The following is a 26,517-nucleotide window of genomic DNA, read 5'->3' on the forward strand; positions in this document are numbered from 1 at the left end:
TTTTGGGTTTGATTATCTTTTTTATTTCTCCCTTCCCACAACCAGTATAAAAATACAATTAATGCAGATACAAGGATCCAATTTTTAAAAATCAGAGTGCAAAGAGGGCCAAAGCCCCACCCAGGTTTAACTTACATATTTACAGGGTGTGTGGCACAGGTGTGGCTACAGAGGCACACTGAAAAGGTGGTATTACAAAATATACAAAGACAGTCTTTATATTTCATAGTAGAACCTGGCCTTATTTCCAAATGAGAGCACTATAGAATACAAATCACACTACTATTTACTATATAACTTATGAAAAACGCTGTACAAGTGTGTGACCATAAATAGAGAGTATAAATGGCTCTGTTTGGGAATTGGTATCTACATGGGGGAAGGTCGGGGGAGGGCTCAGTTTGTTTCCCCAACCTGTTAGGATGATGGATAAGCTAGGATGGGGAGGGAAGGGTCTAGAGTGTGGCTGCACGAATCTCCCTTTCTCAGACTTGATCGAAGATCACTCAGTCTCTGGGGAGAATTGGAACTCCTTAGGGTGAGGAGCAGTGGAGGGAAGAGGTATAACTACAAGAAGAGGCTCTAGAAGGCACAGAGAAGGCATCTGGGGCAAGAAGGAACACATCCCTTGGACTCATGGACACACACAGACCCCTACTGCTACTTGATGACCACAGTTCTGTGGGCAGTCCAGCATGCCCTGGTTTCTGCCCTTAGAGAGAAGGAAATCAACGTTCATCTATCTATGGGAGAATGTTTGGAAAGAGGTTCTGGCTTGGACGGATAGATGGATGGATGGAAGCTGACCACCAAAAGCTGACTCAGTCATCTTGCACAGGGAGCACACAGGCAGAGAGAAATGTAGAACTGTTCCATACTCAGGTGCTGCCTGGGATTCAGGTGACAGCAGTGGAGGGGACTTAGAGAACCTGTATATCTTATTCCAAAAGACTCAACAGGGATGGGTTTTTATCTGACCAAGAGAGCAGCAGTAGGCTTTAGCCACAACGTCTGTCAATTTGGCCTCTAAGTTAGTCAGATTAAAAAGAATGAGGTCCTTTGGGTAGATAAACTATCTCCTCAAATGTTCCCCATTCCCTAGCTCTCATCCTACAACTGCCCAGCTCAAGAACAGGACCACTCTCTTCTTAGGAAGACAGCGCAACAGGTGAGCCAGAGTTCGTCCTGAACCTCCCTCTGTAGCCCAGATGTGGCTCCCATCTCGGAAACTTGAGAGCACAGCAGGTAAACTGCTTGGACTAGCTATACCTGCTCAGGTGACTTGCGGAGCACTGGGAAGTGGGAAAGACCCCCACCTGTGGTCTTCTCCAGGTCTCCAAACAAACACATTATTTCCCCTGAACTGGGCTGGTCTGGGGCAAGGACGCCTGGGAGCAGCTGCTCTTGGTTGAAGCCAGTCTTTGCTATAAGAGATGTCTGAGCTTTATCACAATAAAGAAAAGCATACGTGTATGTATGTCACCTTTGAGAACCTTCCATAAATTCCTCCCTTGGGGCTTTTCCTTTGGAAGAGGATGGTTTGAGTCTGAAAATAAGTCCTATCAGCCAACCCAGCTGTGTGCAGGGGCGGGTGAGATCATCTCTTCTGGCCAGGTTTCATTGTCTAATTCTCTTTCAGTGTCGTTCTGCGCCTTCCTGGGAGGGGAAGACCCAGGGTGCAGGGGCTGAGATGAAACTACTATGCAGGCTGATATACTGGGTGAAGGGAAATGAGAGTGGGGACTGATGTCAAATCCATTTCTTGATGGGAAACAAATCCCCATGAGATGGACAAAGGCATGTAGAACTAGGAGTGTGAGCATGTGGGACTTGAGGCCCCTCCTCCCACCTCTGGGCAGCCCCTACAAGGCTGTGAGGCTGGAGACGGTCTTTGTGCCCAGGGCATCCACTTCAGACTTGGGGACTTCGTCCTGCGGCTCTCTGCTCATGGCCATGTTATCAAAGGCCTGGGGGGCCTTGATGGGGATATCCTGCCCCTCCTCCGGGTCCTTGCAGCACTTGCTGCAGCGGCAGCAATTGGGACAGCCGCACAGCAGACAGCAGGCACGGCAGCAGACGCGGCAGCAGCAGCAGCAGCGTGTCTGGCAGCAGTCGGTGAGCTGGGAGATCAGGTTGTCCCAGGGCTTCAGCGAGTGCATCCACAAGGGCAGGAAGTTCCAGTTCTGGAGCTTCCTGGGCAGGATGCGTGGGCAGCGGGACTGCAGGAGCCTGAGGGCCACCACGAGAAGAAGCACGAAGATGATGGGCACTCCCACGCCCACCAGCACCGGCCAGCCGGCCAGGGAGAGGCCAAACACTGCCAGCGGGACCAGGAAGAAGAGGAAGATCAGGTAGAAGATGGCAAACCAGCGGTACTTAGCTGAGATGTTGCCCAGCCCCTTGGCCAGGCGGATGGGCAGGCGGGTGAATGGGATTGGGTACCACAGCAAGATGCCTGAGATGTTGAAGAAAAAGTGGCACAGGGCAATCTGAAACACAAGAGGTTGGACAGGTGAGTGGGTCTGTGGCGTGGTGGGGGTGGAGAGGAGGGCTTCACCAGGCAGGCATCAGTAGCAGAGTCACGGGGCTTCCTTGACTTCTTAGCTCAGCCCAGAGTGAGACCTGCATTACCTGAGGACCTACTATGTGTCTGGGGACAAGAGGAGGGAGGGCAAGGGAGGTGACCTGCTGAATCACAGCTCAATTTTCAGAAGTCCTTTAGGCAAAATGACCCTCATGAATGCGCCCACTGCCACCCAGTGTCTTGGACCTGCTGCTTTCAGCTGGGCGGTTGAGAGCTGGTGGCACAGAAGGAAAAGGCTCACAGGATAGCTGACTTTCTTGGCTCAATGGGAGAGTGAAGGAAGGATGGGTACAGCTAACAAAAAATAATAGCAGCAGCAACTGATGTTTATGGTGTGTTTCTTATGTGCGAGGCAACTGTTCTAGGCACTTTACGTGAATTACTTCAATCCTCAAAAACTATCCTATGAGATGGCAATGTTCATAATCCCCATTTGATGGAGGGGGAAACTGAGGCACCATGAGGCTAAACTATTTTCCCAAAGTCACATAGGTGGCAGATGGTAGAGTGGGATTCAAACCCAGGTGGCCTGGCTCCAGCGGCCACGCACTGTGCCACTTCCCTATGTGTGCCAAGTGGGGGCCAGGCATCATGCTGGGGACTTGGGACCAGCCTCGTACAATACACTAGCCACTAGCCAGCCACGTATGGCAACTGAGCACTTGAAATGTGGCTGTTCCACATTGAGATGCACCGTAAGTGTAAAATACACACTGGATTTCAAAGACTTAGCCCAAAAAAGAATGTAAAATATCTCACCAATTTTTTTATATCGGTCACATGTTGAAATGACAATGGGTTAAGTCAAACACGTTATTAAAATTGATCTCCCTGTTTCTTTTTACTTTTTAAAAATGTGGCTACTGTGCCCGGCCTGGTGGTGTAGTGGTTAAGTTCGCCTGCTCTGCTTCGGGGGCCCAGGGTTCGCAGGTTCGGATCCCAGGCAGAGACCTACACACCACTTATCAAGCCATGCTATGGCGGCATCCCACATACAAAATAGAGGGATATTGGCACAGGTGTTAGCTCAGCAACAATCTCCCTCAAGCAAAAAGAGTAAGATTGGCAACAGATGGTAGCTCAAGGCTAATCTTCCTCACCAAAAAATTAAAAATTTAAAAATAAAAATGTGGCTCCCAAAAAATTTTAAATTACATGGGTGGCTCAGATTTATATTCTGTACTCACATTATATTTCTGTTGGACAGCACGACTTCAGATAGTTCCCCATCAGATCTTTATAATAATCTTAATGAGATAAGGATCATGGTTCCCATTTTTCAGACGACAGAATTGATGCTTGAAGGTTAGGTCATCTGCCTAAGGTCACTTAGTGTGTAAGTGGTGGGACAAGGATTCAAATACCAAAAGTCTTCTTGCCCAAGGTCACCTACTTGATCCAGGCAAGGCAGGTTCCCGATTTTTCTTGTAATGCCAGGCCCAGGCCACAGGCGACCTCCTAATGTCCAGGCAGAGTTCCCCAAGAGGGGGCAAGGTGACAGGAAGTGGTGTCTATGCTTTCCACCTCTATCAAGTGGCCACCCCAAGTTTGTTTAAATGACCACCAGGGATGGGAGTCTCACTACCTCTCTGAGGGGCAGATGGCTTTCACTGTTCTCAAATCTGTCTCCCCATGGCTTCTCCTCCACATCACAGTTTTGACATAACAGAACAAAGCTTGACTCTCGTTAGAAACCACCTACTTGCAATAACGCGGATGGGGTTGAATCCCACCCCCAGAGCCCCTGCCCCGTGCAGCATTTCCTGACCTGGAGTGAGCTCTTCAACGTATTCCCTGGGCTGGCTAAGGAGGCTAGAATGGCGGTGGTGGTGGTGCCGATGTTGGAGCCCAGCGTGAGAGGATACGCCCTCTCAATGCTTATCACACCGATACCTGGAGGAAAAAGACAAAGCCCATGGCATCAGCCCCAAGGGATCATGGACGATGGCAGTGGCGGCCAGAAGAAGCCAGGGAGAAACTCACCAATGAGTGGGGTCAGAGCAGATGTGAACACAGAGCTGCTCTGCACGATGAAGGTCATGCCGGCCCCCACGAGGATGGCCAGGTAGCCAGTCACCCAGCCAAAGGGAAAGGGGAAATCTGGAAGACAGAAGCAAAATAGATCTGTTATAATCCTTCTAGGGAAGGTGTGGATTGGAAGCCCACCTGGCCCCTCCACAGGACCCAGGGGGCTGGGCTGGGCTCGAGGATTAGGTTGTATAGATGCCTCCCCACCCCACACCTGAAATGGCAAACCGGATTTTCAGAATCCTTTTACCCTGCATGTGATTATGAAGACAAAAACACATACTCACTGGAGGTCAGAGGTGAGAAATGCTGAACCCATCTCTTATGGACTGAATGTTTGTGTCCCCCCAAATTCACACATTGAAACCTTAACCTCAGTGTGATGGCATTAGGAAGTGGGGCCTTTGGAAGGTGATTAGGTCACAAGGGTGGAGTCCTCATGAATGGATTAGTACCCTCAGAGAAGACAGCTTGCTTCCCGTCCACTCTCTGCTCCCTGTGAGGACACACTGAGAAGGCAGCCATCTGTAAATCAGGAAGTGGGTCCTCACCAGAACCTGACCATGCTGGCACCCTGATCTTGCACTTCCCAGGCTTCAGGACTGTGAGAAATTAATTACTGCTGTTTAAGCCAAACAGGCTCTGGTAATTTGTTTCAGCAGCTGAACTGACTGAGACACCACCCAGATAACCACCCTCCTCCCCAAAGCACTGGGAACACTTGGACCTCCATCCTTCCTCCTGCCCTGGTCTCCCGACACGGCGCACCCTCTCCCTTTGTTTCCACTTAAAGGAGCCCTGAGGAAATGCAGCAGTTCAGGAGCCCTGCGAACCCAGCCCTCTGGACCACAGGCACAGGACCAGGCCCTGCATCCCCGGCCCTGCATCACCCAGAGCCACTCAGCTCTTCCTAAAGACAACCTTCTGACAACCCTGGAAGGTAGATATTGTTGGCCCTGCTTCACTGAGATTTCACAGAGGAGTGATGTCCTCGGCTAGGTTCGCTCTCATTGGCCAGGACGCCATACTCAGCAGGAGCTCCTCTTGGCCAGTAGAGTCGCAGAGGCTGCCTCAGGATGCTGATGTATTTATCCAGAACCACATTTTCTTCCCAAGAGTCAGAGGGAAGTGGGGACCACAGTGGGCATCTGTCACCCTTTTTCCTAAGGGATCCTAACAGACCCAGTAAAGTCCTGAGCATATAGGAAATCTTCCAGGAAGGAAGACCACCTCAAAGCTCTCTGGATTTGAGCTAGCTCTTTCTCAGGACCTTGCAAACCTGCAAGGGAAGCTTGTGCCCACTCCCCAGGCTCCTCTCAAGACACCAAGGAAGATTTCAAGGGTGAATGGCATCTTAATTTCTGCAGCTTATCAGATCCAGAGAGAAACTCCCATGCAGAGGCCATTGCTAGAAGCGAATCTAAAGGAGCCCACCCTGGGGTGGCCACAGCGATGTCACCCCCTAGAAGGACCAGAATGAGGGACAGTGCACCTACCAGTGTTGAGGGTCTTCTTGATGACAACTGCTACCTGCCCCTGGAGCACGGAGCCCAGGAGCTTGACGATGACGATCAGGCAGCCACAGAGGACCAGCAGGGAGATGATCAGCAGGATGATGCCAACAGCAAGATCCGGAAGGCTGGAATTCACAAAGATGTGCTGGCCTGAAGAGAGTAGGAAAAGCCCCTGTTAGGAGGATGTGGGGCCCCCTGAGGCCACAGATTCTTATTTATTCTCCAACATTCTCCTGTCTCATAGTAAGAGAGTCTTGGTTTTAGCTTGACCCAGGGCAGCCCCAAATAGAGCTCACGCTTCCCAGCTTCCCTTGCAGCTAAGGGTAGCCCTGAGGCTGTGTTCTGCCAGTGGGATCGCCTGAGGCTGGAAGACGAAGTGAAATCTAAAATCACACAACTAGTCAGGGGCAGATCCAGGCCTCCCACCCCATTCTTCTATCTCTAAATCCCATGCTGTGTTTTACTCATGATACTGAGGATACTCACAATAAAGTTACTGTCAAAGGGATATGGAAGTACATGGAGAAGCACTCTGGAATCTGTCGACGAGTTCTCAGATGGTACGGAACTGCCAGAGGAACTGGGCTTCCAGTACTGCTTCTGCCCTTTACCATGGGACCTTAGGCTTGGCACCTGTCCCCTAAGCCTCAGTTTCCTCCACTGTGAAAACACATAGCTCATTCCCCGGTGCAGAGTTGGTGCTCAGTGAACCTTACTGCCCTTCTTTCCATCACTTACTGGGGCTCCACACAGAGAAGAAAGCCCCACCACCACCCGAGACAGCCCGACTGGGTGGCTGACACTCTACCGAGTTCCACTCACATTTGGCAATGTTCTTCTGGTAGGTCACGTTCTTGATGGTCCAGGTGTAGTTGCCATCCATCCAACAGAGGGAAGGGGAGGTGCAGTTCTCACCCGAGGGGATGGTGACATTCATCGGCGTCTGGGTTGTAAACATGAGAAATGGTATATCTAGTCCAGCGTGCTCACTTTTGGTGGGGAGTGGCAGACAACGTGGGGAACAGTAGGGAGACACATATTGATGTTTGCATCTATAAGCGAGATGCACTGCTTCCAAGGGTCCTTCCATAAATGGAAACCGAGAGGCAGCCAGAGATAAGCCAAGAGCCATGAAAATGATGACAACCCAGAAATAACGTATCCATGGTGCAGGGTGGGGCAAAAGGGGGTCTGTTTGTCCTACTGCATTCTGTCTGTCCACCCAGCATTCAACAACTTGTTTCCTTAAGGATTCTCACTGGCCCATTTTGATTTTTCACATGTCCTTAATTTTCCTTTCCCTTATCTTTTATTTGCCCATTTTCCCACTTTGAATGAAAGGTTTTGCTTAAAGTATGCCAAGAATTCACCCACCCAGTGATGTTCTTAGAAACTTACCATGCTGGTCAAAGTTTTGCACCAAATCTTGATCAGACTCTTGTTTTTGGCTGCTTCGTCATTCAGTGCAACTTGGTTGATAACATCTTTATCCAGCTGAGAAAGGCAATAGACAGAAGAGCGTGTCCTCAGAACTGAGGTGGGGCAGAGCATGGGGGTTGCTGTTAAGAGGGGCTCTGAGGACATGAACCTGACTGCGAGCCCCTGCAAGAGTGAGTTGGGACTCACTATCTGCACTCCCAGGGTGGAGCACAGCACAAAGACATCAGCAGGTACTTGATAAATAAATGGTTGTATGAACACGGACTGGTACCTAGGAAGCAGACGGTAGATATTCACTGGTAGAGCGAATGGCAGAGAAAACCAGAAGGTAACCAAGCAGAGAAAACCAAGCTGGCCCTTTCTCCCCAGGCCGCATCCACAAAGCCTTCTTTCATTTATTTCACTTATATGGACAGACTGGTGACCAGAGGGGTGAGATGGAAGGAAGGACGGGAAACTTCCTCTTTGGCTGGGAGTAGGGTAATCTTTTATCAAGTAGCCCACTGATGCTGAGGTTAGTAGTGGGAATAAAGTGGTCCCAAGTGTCCAATGGAGAGTCTTTGAGTCTTGAGAGGCACTCGCCATCCCCCACCCCGACTCCAATAAAGATGACACGTGTTGAAGTCAAGGAAACCAAAAAGGCCAATGACTCCCCAGTGTCTCTGAAGTTCTGCGCCCCCCGCCTTGGCCTTTTTCAGAGGCCACCAAAGAGCCATGTTTATACTCATCCTTCTCCACCATCTCTGCCCCTCTGAGGAGGGTAGGGGAAGGGGGAGGGAGTTAGCTCCCTTCCCTGTCTGAACGAAGCTGGTTACCTGGACTATGAGCTTTGTGAAAGGATCTGTGATAACTTTCAGAAGTGCTGGGGCATCTTCTCCATTCTTGAAGTTGAAGCTGTTCACCACCAGGTTGGTCAGGATCTCCAGATAATGGGTGGCGGCTTCCAGGGGCAAGAGCACCAACACGGAGAGCCAGTTGAAGAAGTCGTGGACAGTGGCCCCCGCAAAAGCCCTACAGGAGGGGAACCCCACCCCAAGCCAATGGCCAGGTTAGTCAAAGGGCAAGTGGGCACCAGTCTAGGTAGGTCATTACTTGTATCATCTGCCAGGTGTCACCTGTGTACACAAGTGTGTACAATCTCAATTCGTCCTCACAGCAATCCTCAAAGTGGGTGGTATTAATATGCCCATTTGACAGAGGAGGAAATTGAGGACCAGCAAGCATAGAGGAGTTGAAGACCACTGCAGGGGCACTGGGTCCAGGATCCTTGTCTCCCACTGCCTGGCAGAGCCTTTCCCACCAATCAGACAGCACTCAGTGCTCTCCTCTTGGGAAAAAAGGAACTAGCCACGTGACAGCTGCAGCAATTAGCTCCATGACCACTGTTTGGAAGGAGTGCATCAAAACCACTTTTGACTCACACATATCGAAGACACCCTTCCTTTGGAAAGGTGGGGACCAGGATGATGGTCATCGTCAAAGCCCTCTACACACCTGAATTCTGAACCCTTTTTTAAAGATCTTGAGACTCTGATGATACATTTGAACAGTCTCCACAAGAAACAAGGCTAGTATATACCACAATTTTCTTCTATCTGAGAAAATTCACAGGTTCTCCCTGAATTCCATCCTTCTGTCTCCAGATTAAGAAACTCTAGTCGTTTTCCTTAATGAAGAAATTTTCCTTTTATAAACATCTGCAGGGTGCAGCAGTTAAGTGCACACATTCCACTTCTCGGCAGCCTGGGGTTTGCCGGTTCAGATCCCGGGTGTGGACATGGCACTGCTTGGCATGCCATGCTGTGATAGGCGTCCCACATATAAAGTAGAGGAAGATGGGCATGGATGTTAGCTCAGGGCCAGTCTTCCTCAGCAAAAAGAGAAGGATTGGCAGCAGTTAGCTCAGGGCTACTCTTCCTCAAAAAAAAAAAATTAAATTAAAAATAAAATTAAATTAAAAACATCTGCATGTCAAAAAACACCCAAAACCAAATGGGACATGGGATATGAACAGAGAGAAGTTAATAAAACATGTGAGAGAGAATGCTTAAATTCTCTAGTAGTAAAAGAAATTTATTTGTAATTTATTTATTTGTGAGTACAAACTTTCACCTACCTTATTAGCTAATATTTTAAAAAGTAACTTTTTCTTCCTAGAGAGAATGATTTAAGACTTTTTCATACAATGCTGATGTAAAGTGACACAAATACTTCTTAGCAGTTTGGCAAAATGTTTTAAGAGTTTTACAGCTGTTTAATATAGTAATTATTGTTCTAGGAATCTGTCTAAGAACATAATCCAAACCACCAGGAAAGAAAGATACACATTACCTAAGAAGTTACTGAAAGCAATCTATTTAGAGAGCCCAAACCAGGCGAGCTAGGTCAGTTATATTCCTCTGTGTAGGCACCTTCATAGATCTTACTTTTATATCTCATAGGTTATCCAGAGGCAAAAGTTAGTGTGAAAAGACCCCAAAATCTAAAATAAGAAAACCTGGATTGAGTCCCAGCCATTCCCCTCAGTGAAGTTACTTAATCTCTTTGCATTCCTAGATTTATAAGATGGGACATAAAAAAGCCTACTCAAAGGCCAGCCCTGGTGGCCTACTGGTTAAATTCAGTGGCCCAGGTTCGGTTCCCGTGCACGGACATATACCACTTGTCTGTCAGTGGCCACACTGTTGTGTTGGCTCACATACAAAAGGAGGAAGATTGGCAACAGATGTTAGCTCAGGGTGCATCTTCCTCAGGGAAAAAAAAAAAAAAGCCTGCTGGACTTCTTGAGAAGATCAAATTCGCAAGCGCCCTGGATAACGTGTATTATTGTTGTGACACTTGGGACATTGTATCAGGGACCAAAGGAGGTCAGCCGCGCCTCTGGGGCAGTGAATGTCTCTGCAGACATCTGCTGCCTCCAAATCACCAACGCAGGAGGGACGATGTTTGCTAGCCCCCCCTACCAGCCTGTTTGACGCCATCTGCCTGACCCGCACAGTGAGCACATCTTGTGGACACCCTGGTAACTGCTTCTGCACTTTAATAAGCTCTGCAAAAAGTGCCTCACCCGTTAGAAGAGAGGCTTCCCCTTGCCTATATCCAACCCGCCCCATTTTCAGATCTTACGCATCCACAAAGCTACATTTTGCCTTTTATTGGCATGCAGTGAAGAACAAAGAAAAAGTGGCCTGGATTCAGTTGGCCAAAAATGGAAGCTTTTGGAGGTTATAATTATTTATGACTAAGTGGGACAGAAAATCCTATCCCAACTGGGCTTGTTTTAACTACACCGGCCTGTAGGTAAGCTTCTAGCGAGGGCTTGCCAAGCACCTTGCTAATCATTTACCTGTATGGTTGTGTTTAATCCCTTAGACAACACAGTGGTGACAGATACTATTATTATCCCTGCCATGCACACCAGGGAGCTGAGTTTAATTGCTGGTAAGTGTGTGATCCCAGCCCCTAGCTGTATTCCACTGCGGTGACTTCTCTACGATCCAGGAATGACAAGCATATTCTTACTCGCTAGTTAAAGGTAGTTACAACAACCTGGCCAAACCGATGCGCCTGATGGTGGCAAAGGCTGGTTCTGAGCCTCCTACCTTCTGAATTCATTCCGGTCTCCTGCCTGCATGAGCGCCACGATGGTGTTGGTGATCGAGGTCCCAATGTTGGCCCCCATGATGATGGGGACGGCAGTCCGCACTGTGAGCACTGGAGCATGGGGAGAAGACGAGGTCGGCAAGTTAGCAAGTTTAGGGAGGCAGCCTGGCTGGGTTCCTGACATTCCTTGTTCAGGCTGGCAGTTCCCTAAAGTAGCAGTTCTTAACCTCTTTGAGGTCTGTACCTCGCTCGCTGTGAATCTGATGAAAGCTGGGGCAGCTCACCGTAGAAATATTCACGTGTACCACCCCCAAAATTTCCAGTGCCTAATTTCAGGGACTTCACAGACTCCACGAAGCCCTTCCGTGGATCCCAGTTTAAAAGTGCCTTTCTAAATCCCTCTCTCCTCCGTGTGACAGAGGCCAGGGCAGCTTAAGGGAGACGAGGACTAGTGTGTTTATTACGGCAAATTCTTGGCAGTACGATTTCTTTTTCTAACAAAATTAGTATATTGCCACAATGTTCTGACACATAAATGTAACGTATTTTGAAATGATATCTTATTCTAATTTGGCCCATAAAAGGTTCTAGTTAATGTGGGCTAAAATGCTGGTTTGGGCTGAAAATTAACCAGCTCAAACTGGTCCCCCTCAGGGGGTTCTGTCTCAGTTCAGCCAGAATAAATATCAGGTAGGTTCAAGTTTGGAATGCCAACTGCCAAGCTCAGTTTTTTGTTTTGGTGAGGAAGATTGGCCCTGAGCTAACATCTGTGCCAATCTTCCTCTATTTTATATGTGGGACGCCACCACAGCATGGCTTGATGGGCAGTGTGTAGGTCCATGTGTGGGATCTGAACCCACAAACCCTGGGCTGCTGAAGCAAAGCATGCAAACTTAACCACTATGCCACCAGGCTGCCCCCAGAATTTTATATTTTAAATTAAAATCAATTAAGGTTAAATGCAATTAAATAGCTACACGTGGCTAGTGGCTGCTGGACTGGACAGCACAGTTCTAGATAATTCAGAGCTGACTCTTCAAATACTGGGTCTATTATCAGACTCAGCTATGGAAATGGAAACAGGAGGCTGCCTAGGATCGAAAGTGGAATATATCACAGTTGGACAAGATAGGAAGCTAATGATGACAAGCCTGGACATATTCAGAGTAACTCCCAGGCTCCCCAGTTGGACAGAGAAATGGCTGGAATGCATCTGGACTCGTGGGTGCCTAAACTCACGTGAGGAAGCCACCATGCTGACAATGATGGACGAGGAGGTGCTGGAGCTCTGCACCAGGACGGTCACCAGCACCCCAATCACCAGCCCCGCCACAGGGTTGGACATAATAGAGTTGTTGCTGAAGAACTGCCCGGCCACCTTTCCTGAAAAACAAACCCATGGCCACATGATGGGGGTTGGGTGGGTGCAGGGTACCTAGAAATCTCCAGCCACGCTGGTACCCATGACATCCTCCTTTCTCATGCTTCTTCCCAGCGCTGCACTGATGCCGTATCTCCACTTCTTTGACCTAGCTGCCCCTACCCCCCACTCTTTGTTCCACTTGTCCCTTCAACCTCCTGTGCTTCTCCCATTCCACCAGCAAGCCCTCCTCCAGCCTTCTCTGGTCATGAACATGGCCTTGACTCTGTACTTGGCCCGACGAGTATCAGTGAACCTCCTAACGCCCTAATTCTCTTCTCTGGGATATACCCCAATTCAGAAGGTTTATCCTCCAGGAGTGGATCTCCTCATTCTCCTCTATCTACTCCCTAACCCCCAGCCCCAACTGCATCCTGTAAGCGAATGCTGGGAGCATCATTTTGAGAGTGTGCCTCTGAGACCATCAATTTATTCCCCAATCCATTTTATATAAAGACTGAGGCCCAGAGAGTCAAGGTGTCTTGTCTGAGATAGTCAGAGAGCAAAGACCCTCACTGATGCTACCTGAGAACAGGGCGACTAGAGGTGGCTTCCAGGAAGTCAGTCCCCCCTCACGCTCCAATAAGTGCTCCCCTCCCCAATTCTCCCAGGTCAAAAAGATGAGTTCTCAAGAGAGGCACCAAGGGATGTGGAAATCCATGGTCTGTCTTCTGTGTCACGTGGATCTGAGTTTGAATCTCACTACATCAGTTACAGGCTATGAACCTTGTGGGGCCGGGCAGTGATCTCTGAGCCTCGGTCCTCTCCTCTGTAAACGGGAAGGGCTTTGGAAAGGAATGTTTAAGACAGTGCCACTGAAAATGCCTGCACCCAGCAGGCACTCAAAGTGCTGGCTATCACTGTTGTCACCCATTTTGGGTACAAAGGTGGACCAAGTACTTCTGGGTTCCCCTCATACTGCATAGCCACACTTAGTCCTGGGAGATGTTTAGGCAACTGCTATGGATGCAGATTCCCCCAGCCCAGGGACCCATGTCCTTCTCCCGCAAAGGACCAGCTCTGAGGTCACCTTGGCCTAAGAGAACACCCTTATCCAATTATCTCCTCTCCACTTAGGGTGGGGGGCCCAAAGATGGCAGGGAATCCCTTTGATAAGTCTTTGTGTCGATCAGCTTCCTGTCCAAGGTTTGTGGACAAACACAAGGGGCTGATAGTTTGGGACTGGCTCCTGGCCTCAGCCATCTCAGCCAGTCATAGTCCTTTTATAGGTGTCCATTTTGTCTTCTTTAAAATGGGGGCATAGGCTTCACCAGATGTTCCGAGCTGGCTTCCAGCCCTCAAACACCCCAGGAGGCTGCAAGTGGAGAGGGCTTGCTGCATCGCAATGGTCTGAGCCAAATTCAATAAGAACTCCCCCAACCCTGACCTTGACCTTTTCCTCCATACCTCCAACCAGCTGGAAGGCGCTGCTGAGGACATCCAAGGAGCACACGAACAAGTAGAGAAACCCCAGAAGCAGGATGAATTTGCCAATCCCTTGGAAGACACAGAGAATCTTCCCTCTGGTGTCTCTCTCTGGAGCAGAGGAAAAAGCACAAATGCTTTTAAGTGTTGAAACACTGAGAAGTTTGGCAATGAGCTCAGAACTCCCCCACCCCACCTCCTGGCCAGGCAGCTGTAAATTTACGTTCTAAGGCCTAGAGATGGGACGCAACCACGCAACCACTTCCTAGGCTGCAGTTTTCCAAGCAATTACCACTGTCGTCCATTTAGCTGAAAACCCTGGTGAAGGGTATCTAAAGGATTTGCATTTGGGAGGAGAGGTTCAGTGTCGCCTGGGGCACAGACAGGCAAACCAGGCTCCAGGCTCAGCTGAACCAGGGTCGCTGAGTGTGGCAGTTAAGACATCTTGCCATCTGCTAAGTGAGGGGTCAGAGATAAAGGCCCTCCTAAGCCCCTTCAGAACAGGACAGAATATTTTCTAGAATGTGCCTGCAAGGTAGCAATCACAGCCTCCCTCTGGGGAGGGCTTGGGCCCTCACACATCCTGGAATGCTACATCCTTGGCTGCTGCTTTCTCCACTCGCTTTTAAAGTGGTTCTCACCTCCTGCCTCCCAGCTCCCTTCCCCACCCAGCTGTGGATTCCACAGACTTGACACCCTGCACCTGGAAAAGAAATGCAGGGTTTGCTTGCAGCCAGCTGTTCTGCCTGTACCTTCTCTATCTTCTGGGAGCCTGCCCTGGTGGCTGCGTTTAGGTAAGGGGACCCCCCCACCCCCCACCTTGGAGCTCTCAGAGCAGGGGCCTTGTCTGCTCACTGCTGCATCCAGGGCACCTTGATGGTACCCGGGGCCTGGTCAGCATGCGATGCATTCTAAGGAGCAGCACCATGCCTGGCCTGTTATAACCCCAGAGCCTGGCACCTTTGTTGAATGAAAGAAAGAACGAGAGATCCCCAGTCATTACACTGGCCTTTGACTCTAAGCCTCCCAGACAGCCAGGAGGCATCCCTAGCCAGGACCTTCGTTTGAAGGGGCAGAGAACGAGGGAAAGGGGGAGGATGACGTGAAGGAGATGACACTGAAGACAGTGAACTCCTTGCCCACAGGCAGTCCCCTCCAGCCTACCCCAGCCGGACTCATTTTTACCCGACCACTTGATCCCCGTGTTCTGAAGCGCCGGCAGGTCCCAGGGGTCTTCCACCTCTGTAGGCTCCCCTATCAGTGTCGCGGTGGAGTAGGATGGCAGCAGTTCAATCTTGGTTACAGGGGTCCCGGTGTCATCTGCCCAAACAAGCAATAAAGGCCATGAGGAATGAGGAGTCAGATGTCTCTCCCAGGATCCTCCCAGGAGGCCGGTCTGGGGCTGGATGAGCGGCACTTACTTTGGTCCTTCTCCTTGCCTTTCGCAGGTGTGGCAGATTGTTGGCTAGTGGCCCCTTCGATGTATTTATTGGAGTTGGGCTGGGCATTTTCCAACTCAGGCCAAGGAGCCATGGTCTGTGGACGGGAAAACAGAGCTTAAAGAAGCAGCCACTCAAAGGAGGCGCACTCAGTTGCCATGACAGGGAGACCCAGCGGCTGCAAGGAATTGGGAGAGTGAAGGGGGGTCGTGTTATACCTTAGAAGTGTGGCATCCTAGTGCCACATTTTATCTTCTGTAGCCCTCCCTCAACCACTCACCCAGGCTATCACTAAATCAAACCAGTTCTCAAGCGTTTTTCCATGCTAGCCTCATATCTATATAATCAGTTGAACCTCCTTTGATTTCTCTAACTTCTGTCTCAGCCTCTGTCTTGACTCTCTCCTTTATTTGAAAAGGGGATGTGAACTCATCCATCTTCATCAACTCATGGTACACCAAGTCCTCATGACCCTCCAGGGGGCCCCCATCGACTTTCCACTTCCAGGCCACTTATGAATGGGTGTGTATTTAGGTTAGCCCATTAATGCCTCTGAGCATAAAGTGTCAGTTTCCCCATCTATAAAATGGGAGTAGTTCTTCATACTTTGCAGGGTTATGAGATTGATGGTGATACCTAGAAAGTGCCTGGCGCCAAGCAGGCATCTGCTAAGTCGTAGCAGTTATTATTGCGCTATGCTGCCCGCATTAATGACCCTTCGTCAGAACGACATTCTTCCCAGCCCGCAGTAGAGACTTCCTCACAACTCATTTTCTGCACAAAGCCTTTCTTGGTTACACAGAGAGGAGCTGTGGCTCTTGGCACACCGGAAAGCCCACTCCTGACAGTCCTGCCCTTTGACGCTCGTTAGACAAGGTGGCCCAGAGGACTGGGACAAACAGTTCACAGAAGAAGTACAAGTGGCTAAAACACTTATTTAAAAATAAGTTCTGCCTCATTAGCAATCCAAAATATACATATTAAAACAGGGAGCTATCAAATTAGCAAAAAAAAAAAAAAATTTAAGTCTAATATGCTGTGCTGGAGAAGATGCTGTGAGATGCACACTGCTGGAAACGCTGGGAAACACTTTGGCAAAATGTCTAAAGTGCCTCACACTTTTCATACATCTCTGACCCAGTAATTTCACTCCTAGGAAGTGGGAATCTAGGAATATTTTTTCTCAGAAAATCAGAAATACCTGCCTTGCTCTGATCACCTCCTAGGAGAGGGCTTCCCAGAATCTGGGTCTGTCTGACTCCAGCATTTTTCTTCAATGGATCTATTTACTGCCTACCAGAATGCAGGCTCTACCAACAAAGGGGCTTTGTCTTGTTCCTGCCTGCATCCTCAGGGGCTGCGGCTCTGCCCAGTGCATTGATGATGCCCAGTAAATGTGTGTTGACCGAACAAAGGTGACACAAACCCAAAAGACATTTGCTGCACTATCACTTACAGAGTTGAAAAATAAAAATAGGAAAATTATCGTATTAACTACGGTACATCCAGGCAGTGTAACAGCATGCCATTAAAAAGGTTATAAAGAATCAGCAAAAAATAAAATAAAAGTAAGTAAAAAGTACTTTTTGGTCCCATTCACAGCTTGATCTCAATAAGGATCCAGAAATGTTCCATGCGGTTCAGAGTAGGCGGTGGGATTGTGGGTCATTTTTATTTTCTTCTACCTGTAATTTATAAATTCTTTTAAAAGATGTAGCCCAACCCCCAAACCCACAAAGGTAAGATGGCCCAGGGACACCTGTATTGTTACCATTATTCATGTTGATGAGGCTAGGGGAGGAAAAAAAGCTGATTCTGTGAGTTCCATCATGAGGGGCTTTTATGAATTTGTTTAGCCCAAGGAACTTTCTCGACTTTCCTCATGCAACCACACGGCATGGCACATAGTTGCATGATCACAGGGAAGTGGCTTCCGCAGTCACTGGCTTCCAGGAAGGCACAGATTAGGTCTTTCATTTCAGCTTAATAAGCACCCAGCCCATGGCCTGGTACACAATAGGCCTCATGTGCTTTCTGAGTAGGATGCTGGGACCTGCCCAGCCAGTGAGAGCTAATATTTATTGAGCCAGGCTGTGCTAGGCACTTCCCACAAGCTCACAGCCACCCATTCAGGGAGGGGTCATTATTCTCCCATTATACAGATGAAGCAACTCACGCACAAGGAGGCTAAGTGACTTGCCCAAGATCCCAGGTGGGAGGGCCTTGAGCCCAGGTCAGTGTGAATCCAGAGCTTTGGGTGGTGCTTTGGCTGGTTTCGAGGGGCAGGGCTGCTTCTCACATAGTACCTCCTGGAGTTGCAGTGCCTGTCACAGGTTGAACTCCTCCCTCAGGCTCAATGAAAAGCCTTTTTACACTGACAATCAAAGGCAGGGTAAAGCCTGCCGCTCCCCAGGCCTGCTGGCTGGAGCTCCTTCCTGGGCTGTGCTGAGCAGCAGCTACATGGCTGGGGCCTGGGCAGGGGAGGTGGGGTGGAGGCAGGTGGTTGAGGAGGAGAGGCCAAGGCTGACCTGGGAGACCTCCAACCTCAGCTTGAAGCTGCCATGTGGGTGAACCAGCTTGGGTTTGAAACGGCACAGAGGTTGAAAAGAAAACGTGTTTTCTGACTGTAGGTAAAGTGTCTATCCCTCTGACTCTCCCAGCACAGGCATCCTCAGCCACAGCGTCTTGGGGAAAGAAACTAACAATCTTGGAACACTCAGTTTCAGTCAGGCACTAGACTGGGTACTTTACCCAGCATAGATGTTCAGAACCAAACTCTAGCTCTGCCCCAGATGCACTGTGACCTGGGGCAAGTCACTTGACTGCTCTGTGCCTCAGTTTCCCTTATGTAGAAGGGGATTATATTAGTTTATAACCTATTGGGTCATTAGGCAACTTCAATGAGTTAATTTCTGTAAAGCGCTTAGAACAGAAATCTGTTCCATGAGTTGGTTCATGTCACTCCTCTGAGCAACCCTGTGAGGGGTTAGGGTCATTCCCATTTCACAGACGAGCAAACCGAAACACTCAGAGGGGTGAAGCCACTCGGCCTAAGTGGTAGGCGTGATTTGAGAGTTTCTCTGGCTCTGGAGTCCGTGCTTGTCTCTCAATTGTTACATGAGCTGGAACACTCCTGGAAGGAGTGAGTCATGCATTAGTAACATCAAACGTGAAATATATCTGATTAAAGGCCCAATGCTAGGCAAATGGAAAAGATGCTTCAACAATCTGATGGCAGAAGTCAGTGGCCCACTCACCGTATACAGAATCCGGGGAGGAAGTGAGTGCCGTGATCTCGGTCTTGAAGCACCTCCCACCCGATATTCGTACAAAAGCATTCGCACCTCTAGGCCTCCGATCTTCAATGTTCATGTGCCGTGTACAGAAGTCAGAACTTCAAATTCACCCTAACCTAGATCCAGCACATTTCTGTGGAACTTTGCTGCTTATGTGATTCCTGTTATCATCCTCCCAGACTCTCCCACAGCCCCCAAATCCAGCCAGCACCAGGACCTGCTGATTCTACCCCTGGTTCCCAGTGCCACCCCCCCTGGCTGGGCCTCAGCACCTCCTGTCTAGACCAACACAGCAGCCTGTTTAACTGGTTTGGTCCCCAGTGTCCACAGGGTAAATTCCTAACACCCAGCTGTGATGGTGTGGACTCCCCATCTTTTATTGCCCACTGCTCCCCAAATGATCTCTGTGCTCGGTCACACTGACCTGAAATAGGGACCCTGAATCCTCTCGGTAGAGTGCCACCTCTGCTTTTGCCCAGGCAGCCCGCTATTAGGAGACCCTCCCCCCATCTCTTTCTCTACCCCTTTTGGCTCAGCCCGAGCCCTCCCTCCCCTTCCGCCTGAGTTCCCCCCGATTCTCTGGTCTTGCCCTTCACACCCCTTGCACGTCCTACCCGTGTGACTCATTTGGCACTGCACCACACCGCACTGTGACATCCTTTAATTGATTTCTAACAACAACAACTACCATTTAATGAACACCAGGCGCTGTGCTTGTGCTCAGCACATATTATCTCCTTCAATCTTTATGCAAGAAAGGGGTCATGACCATCTCCATTTGCACATGGGACACCCTCGAGCTCAAAGAGATTAAGCAACTGATTCAAAGTCACCCTGGAGGTGAGTGACAGAGCCAGTTTTTAAACACAGCTCTACCTGTCAGTGAGGTTGGGGCCCTTATTCCCCAACATCCTTGGCCGTGACATAAACATACCTTCCTGGAGCTGATTTTATTCACATAATCGGGGAAAAGGAATATTAAATAATGTGACTGGTAGATAATTTACATTTGAGATGCGATATTTACAAGGTGCAAACTGTTTCTCAACTTTGGCTCTACTGACATTTGGGGCCAGAAAATACTTCGCCATGGCGGCCTGTCCTGTGCTTTGTAGGATGTTTAACAGCATCCCTGGCCTCTGCTCACTGGATGCATCTCTGGCCCCCTCAGCCTTAGTTGTAACAACCAAAAATGTCTCCAGACATTGCCAAATGTCCCTTAGGGACTGAGAACTACTGGTCTAGAGGTTAGAAGGCTGGACTTTAGCTCCCAGCTGCCTGGGTTCAAGTTTCAGCTCTGCCGTTTCCTGTGTGACTTTGGGCCAGTTCTTTGACTCTGTTTCCGCATATGTCAAATGAGGATACTACCTAGGAAAGATTCTTGTGATGGTTAAGTGTGTTTTGTTTTGAGTTCTCATAACAGTGCCTGGCACATGTAAACCTTGTGGTTATCAGCTATCATACTAAAATAAGCAGGGACATATTATAGTATAGAATGCAAAATTTATTTAAATTTATAAAAAACAAAAATTGCTTTGAGCTTGCAATGGGCTGTTCTGGGCTACTCAAACCCCAGAGGTTCATATACCTGACTCTCCTTCTCTGGGGGCAATTTGAAAGAAAAATTTGAAAATTGTGACTTTGCATCACCTCTCTTTTCTCATGATCTTAATTAATTCTAGAATTGTTCTCCTATCTCACACACATTTATACTGCCTTCCCAATTGGAATTTAAGTTTTTGAGGGCAGGAGCCATCTGTTATTCTTTTTCTTCCAGTGCTCAGTAGACTGCACACAGTAGGCACTTTATATTGTGAATGGAGGAATCAACATACAGGGTTTGCTGAAGGAAGGCCCTGGTCCCGGTTGATTACGCATAGGAAACAACTCCAGCCTGAATCTTTCTGAAGAGTGGTTGTCCCTCATCACCATATGCAAGTTGGGTTGGCCAAGATCTGTTGGATGGAGGAACTGTGTCAAGAAACTGCACACAGCCTGGATGACACAGCAGCCACATTAGGGAAACATTCTCAGCAGCATGCTGTAAGAAGGATGATTATTTGTTTATTATTTAAGTGATGTTTTCGGTGAGTGCATTTCTCTGATTGATCAGTCATTCTTTCAAGAAGTGAACATGAAGTGTCTAGCGAACACAGAAACAGACATTCCCATGGTCCAGCATCCAAGTAGTTTATAATACTATAAGCATTGGAATGGGCAGACCCATTTGCACTGAACTGAACAGAAAGGAATAGAATATGATGGCAAGGGATCCAAAAAGCTAAGTGTCTTTTGTTTCTTTTGCAAGGAAAGATTCACCCTGAGCTAGCATCTGTTGACAATCTTCCTCCTTTTTTTTTCCCCCAATGCCCCAGTACATGTTTGTACATCCTAGTTGTTTAAGTCATTCTAGTTCTTCTATGTGAGCCACAGCCACAGTATGACGGCTGACAGATGAGTGGGTGGTTCTATGACCAAAAAGTGAATCTGGGCCACTGAAGTGGTGAGCATTCAACTTTAACCATCAGGCCATCAGGGCTGGCTCTAACGGTCTTGAATACATACCCTGTATGAGGCCTGTGCCTCTGTCATTCACCTTCAGATACTCATTTACTGTTAGCGTCCCCAAAAAGCAAAGGCAAATCTCTATTAAATGTCTCTACTCCTCCTTCTGGGAAGTCTTGTCTTCCCTGTTCTGAGTTCAACTATTTGTCACAAGCCCATTTCTTTTTTACAAATACTTCCCTGATGAAGCAATTATTTACCCTCATGCTGCACTTCATTTTCTGGTCCGTGCATCGTCTCCTCCATCAGTTTGTGGGTGTTCACTGTGCTAGACACCTGCAGGTAAGGAAAGGATGTGCAGGGCCACACACCAAAGCATTGCCCCTCAAAGGGCAGGGAGCCCGGAGCGCCATCGGACCCAGCCCAGAGCTCTCTGAAACTGCTGGCCACTCCCCTCCTAGTCCTCTCCACCTTGACAGCTCAAGCTGTTCCTCTCCGGACCCAGGCAGGGGGGAAATCAGAGCACCTGACACCCAACCACTATACTTGGCAGTGCGGGCACAAAGGCCTCAATCTTCCTGCTCTCCTGGCCAGCAAAGCCCCAGCACTCTGTGCAGGCTGACCCCACAGATCTGGAGTAAAGGCAGGACCTGGAGCAAACTCCCCATGATCAGCCTCATGACTAGGCAGCTGTGCAGGGGCTCCTCTGGGTCCCTGGAGTTGCCACCTCTGCTGATACCATGAGGCCTGGCACGCAGTACCAGGAGAGAGAACCACACACTGGTTTCTCAATGAGAGTCCTGCCACTCACTGTGAGTGACCCTGAGCTTCTCCAAGCTTCAGTGTCATCATCCCAAAAATGGGGACAATACCAGCTCCCTCACTGAGCTGTCATGGGACTAATTCATGAGTATAGGTGAGGCCCTGAACATAGCGTCTGGTGGAGCCAGCACTCAGAACTTTGTGAAATGCATTGCACCATGAACAATGAAGAGACTTAACTCCACTTTGCCCAGACCATAAGCTCTTCATCTCAGTACTCAGCACGGAAGCAGACCCTCGGTAAACATTCCTGCAATAAATGAACCCAAAGCAAGAGAGATAAAGGAGCTACAGTTTGTTTTATTATAGGCGAGTGCCCAACATGATCTGTGACCTCATTAACTCTTATGAAAAGGAAGCAGTTTTTTCCAGCCTACAAAGAAACTGAGGCACAGCAAAATTAAGAAAGTTCCATAGCTACCTAGGGATTGAGTCAGGATTTGAACTCAGGACTGCTGGTTCCAAAGCTGAGGCCCTTTCCATTGACCTCACAGTCGGTTGCCAAGACAGAGAGAGAAGGAATCCTCCAGGTCCCATCAAAGCAGCAGGGTACCAAGGGGCCTCAGGCCCAGGCTCCAGGGGGCTCGGAGGGTTTCTGGGAGACCTGGCAGGGCTCATCTCTATGCAGGTGTCACTCCTGCCTAGTCATTCAGAGGCTAGAAATGCAGCCAAGAATGCTGTAATGACAGGCTGCTGAGCTCCGGCAAAGGCTTCTGGCATACCAGCAACCTGGATTCGGCACATGCCAAGCCTTTTAGGAGAGGCAGCATTGAATGGGCTGGACAGAGGATGTAGCCTGACTCTGAGGCCACTGCTCCCAGGGGTGTGGCAGACACTGTTCTGTCTGGAAGCTGCTTCCCTAGGGAGGGGCTTTGGGCACCACCAGGGGTCCTGGGAGCTTTTGGGTCCCTCCAAAGACTTTTTCCCATCCTCATCCCCTGATCCAGCTGTTCCCTCTCCCCACTTTCCCTCAAGCTTCCTCCAGCACACTCCTGCTACCTGCCAGAAGAAGCAGAGAAGGAAAAGTCATCATTTTGGCAGTTTGGTACTAATACCCAGAAAGATGTTTTTTAACACCCAGGCAGGAGACCAGTGGCTACGATCACACATTTGCTCCCTCACTCCCCACCACTCATCCCTACAATTGAGCCTGCTGTGTTGATAACCTTTTCGGCTCAACTTCCTGCATCCACATGTGTATCCAATGCCAAGAGGAACTCTTGCAGGCCAAGAAGAGGAAATTTCTCGGCTCTTCTGAGACGTGGGTGGCAAGGAAATGTAGGGCCCCTGGCAGTCTCCCAACCCTTACACTCTGCATTGTTTGGGCCTCTCCAACCAGGACCTGTTCTGGGGCCGCCTATGCTCAGAACAGCAGCAGCCCACGGCCATCTGAAGAAGTGGGGAGAGGAGGCGGCACGGGGCAGTATCCCACGGAGAGACCGGGACACACACACATTCTCCCACCAGGGGGTGGCCTCCACAAGCAACGGCAGGATGACCTCTGTAGCTCCAGCATACAACACAGTTCTGGCACATTGTGGCCAGCCAAATGTAGTTTTTTGAGCATTTTGTGCCAGGCACTGCCGTAAGCCCTGTACACAAATTAACCTATTTAATCTCAGATGCATTTTATGTATTTTTGTTAGTAAATATACTTAAGTACCCATGTTATCCCCGTTCTACAGAGGAGAAAACTGAGTCAGGGAGAAATTAATTGCTCCAAGGCCCACAGACACTACACCCTCAGACATAAATCAAACTCAGTCTGGCTCCAATATTCTCAGTGTGCTGAAGAAATATTTCCTTATACTTTGAAAGAATAACCAAGACTTCAAAAATTCCCAAGAGGGTGATGGCTACTTTTCTTCAGCTTCCTTTAACCAACACAAAACAAAATAATCTCTCAAGGACATCGAGGTGGGAGGCAGGTGTGTGGGACGGGAGATGGGGGAAGCAAATGGCCCGGGTTTTACATTGATGAATGGCTTCAGTTTAGACTTTTGGGGAGATGCACTAATAGATTTTTTAAAAGACATTTATTCTATCAGTTTAAACTAGGGCCCTAACTGATGTTAGCTCAGGGCCAGCCTTCCTCAGCAAAAAGAGGAGGATTGGTGGCAGATGTTAGCTCAGGGCTAAGCTTCCTCAAAAAAAATAAATAAACTAGGGCCCTATTACCAAACGACACCCTCCTGGTACACTTTCAATTTGTATTTATATTTCAAAATAAATCCTGTAATTAACCTGCCACTATACCGATTATTTTGCATTGCATTAGAGGGTCAAAAGGGTTAATTTATAAACATCTTAAATATGGTCGCCATCTTTTGGCAGCCCTCTTTTTCACTCTTGCTTTTTTTAATTCACTAGGATGAATTAATTTACCAAGATGTCCTAACAACTCCCTGCTGATATTGCCCTTATCCCCAGGGTGGAAGTGGGGGTGTGGGGTGAGGAAGGCAAGGTGGGAGGCGGCTGAGAATAGTATTAAAAGTTTTATTCGAAATCACTGATCCCAAGAAGCTATTTTCTTCATTAAATTGAATTCAGGCTATTTTTATGTCAGCTTTGCGTCTAAGAGCAACAACCCAGACGTCTGTCCTCCCACTTCTGGGGACTTGTTTCAATGAGATGGGTGAGTGGTTTGGAGTAGATTTTGGAGGGAGCAATCTGTTGAACATCCCAGCCTTTTAAAAGCATGCCTTTCTTGCCACCAAAGTTATAAAAATAGAGAAGAGATCATTATCAGCTGGTGGGCTGGCTCTGACCAAGAGATTTAAACACTCAACAATCTGAAACAATTGTCAATCCTATAAGGCACGACTTGTTGTTTTTCAAGAACACCCAACACAGAACAGGTTAAAGAACTGCTGGCACAGTAGGGGGAACAAAAGGAAAGAAAGAGAAACAGGGCGGAGCGAGCAGAGCTAACAGAAATCTCTTGGTGAACCTGAACAGGGAGAGGAGATTCTAAGTGGTGAAATCCACAAGCTGCCTCCGTGAAATCAACAGGTTTGAGAAAGTTGCTTCTTCCTTAGAAAAAATGGAGAGATTCTAACTCTTCTCATCTCAATGCCAGCGACCCGTGGTAGGCATCGACCCGGGGGAATCTTAAAACTGAATTAACTCCATACTATGTCCCTCTTCTTTCTGGCCTGGAAGATGCTGGGTGCCCTCAATCCAACTGCACCTGTGCAAATCTTGTAAGGCGTCTCCCCAGCCGCCCGCCGCCCCCCACTTCCCTCTGACTCTGAAAATACTGAGAAATTGTGGGCTCTATTCTCCCAAGACAAAACTGAAGGACAGGCCCTTTGCTGATAGCCGCTTGCACTGATGGGACCAGCAAACTAGGACTGTTTGCTGCAATAATTCTGCAAACAAGAAGCGGGACACGTGGAAGTCACAGGAGGGGGCATCGCATTGCTGGGCAACCACAAAAACTTAGAATTTTCAGCACAGGAAAGACTCTGAGACGGTTCTGTTCTTGTAAAGAGGGGAAACTGAGGCCCAGGGACTCCCAGGGACCTGCCTTGGGTCACATATCCAGTTAGTGACCAAAAAGAGAGCCCAGTCGTCCTGATTCCTACGTTCCCCTATTTTTCCTCCCCAAACCCAAGAATCCCAAAGCATCTATAATTCTAGAATCCCCAAGTACAGCTGATTAATAACACTGCCAGTAGTTAACAGTGTAGTCATAGGAGTGGTAATAACAGCAATAGCAGTAATATTAAGGGGGGAGGATCTGAAAGTCTGGGAAAGGTTTATTATTTTTTTTCTCTTCTGCAGCCCAAAGCCAGCCAAGTTCCTTGAGGGCAGCCTGGAGGAATTAAGAGAATTAAGTAAATTAAAAGTAAATTAAGGTTCTTTCAAGAGCGGAAAGAGCAGGAAGCGCTCTTGCCCCAGCGGCGGTACTCACCAGCGCTCCCTGCGCAGGTAATGGACCGAACGAGGCACCCAGGTGGAGCGCCGCGGCCCCGCCGTATATATAGCGAAGGTGTTGCGCAAAGAGGCCGGCGGCGGCTGCTGTCATCACGCCCCTCGCACATTCCAGGACCGCCTGCCGCCGCCGCCGCAGCACTGCCTACCTGCCGGCTTAATGAGTCCATCGTGACCTCGCGCCCTGCGCCAAGGAAAGACAGACGGCCTGGCTGCAGGGAGAAAGCTGTCCGGTCCCCGGTCCCCCGTCCCCAGTGCCCGCATGGCCGCGAAGGTCCCGCGCGCCCTGACCCCCGGCTGGAGCGCCCTCCTCCGCCCCAACGCGGGCCGCGGGAGATCCCAGCGAGTGGAGACCAGTGGGGCTCCCCATCCACTGCTTTCTCCTACCCGTGAACCTGAATCTTCTAGTTTAGCTCCTCTGAGGCTGAAGAGGTCAGAAACGTTGAGACACAGATAAAAGGCAATTGGAAAGTCAGGGACAAATCCTTCCAAAACAAAGCTAGGA

The 26,517-nt window shown here is 48.9% G+C and overlaps 1 protein-coding gene across 2 annotated transcripts; it reads right to left on the reverse strand.

Moving 5' to 3' along the window:
* Window positions 1-26,206, reverse strand: SLC34A2 (solute carrier family 34 member 2). Of its 2 annotated transcripts, XM_014738782.3 has the most exons (14): window positions 25,993-26,029; window positions 21,515-21,590; window positions 15,436-15,550; window positions 15,200-15,334; window positions 13,997-14,125; window positions 12,409-12,552; window positions 11,169-11,280; window positions 8,382-8,577; window positions 7,525-7,620; window positions 6,949-7,069; window positions 6,109-6,276; window positions 4,568-4,684; window positions 4,353-4,477; window positions 1-2,489 (listed from the first exon to the last, which is right to left on the reverse strand). In XM_014738782.3, exons 2-14 carry the CDS (start codon window positions 21,530-21,532, stop codon window positions 1,863-1,865), a joined length of 2,103 nt encoding a protein of 700 aa, XP_014594268.2. In that variant the 5' UTR covers window positions 21,533-21,590; window positions 25,993-26,029; the 3' UTR covers window positions 1-1,862. The 2 variants fall into 2 exon arrangements, with proteins under 2 accessions (XP_014594268.2, XP_001499513.2); XM_001499463.5 differs by lacking the exon at window positions 21,515-21,590 and having other exon boundaries at window positions 25,993-26,206.
* Window positions 26,207-26,517: the final 311 nt, after the last annotated feature.

Source organism: Equus caballus, chromosome 3 (assembly GCF_041296265.1).
Source record: "Equus caballus isolate H_3958 breed thoroughbred chromosome 3, TB-T2T, whole genome shotgun sequence".
Taxonomy (NCBI): Eukaryota; Metazoa; Chordata; class Mammalia; order Perissodactyla; family Equidae; genus Equus; species Equus caballus.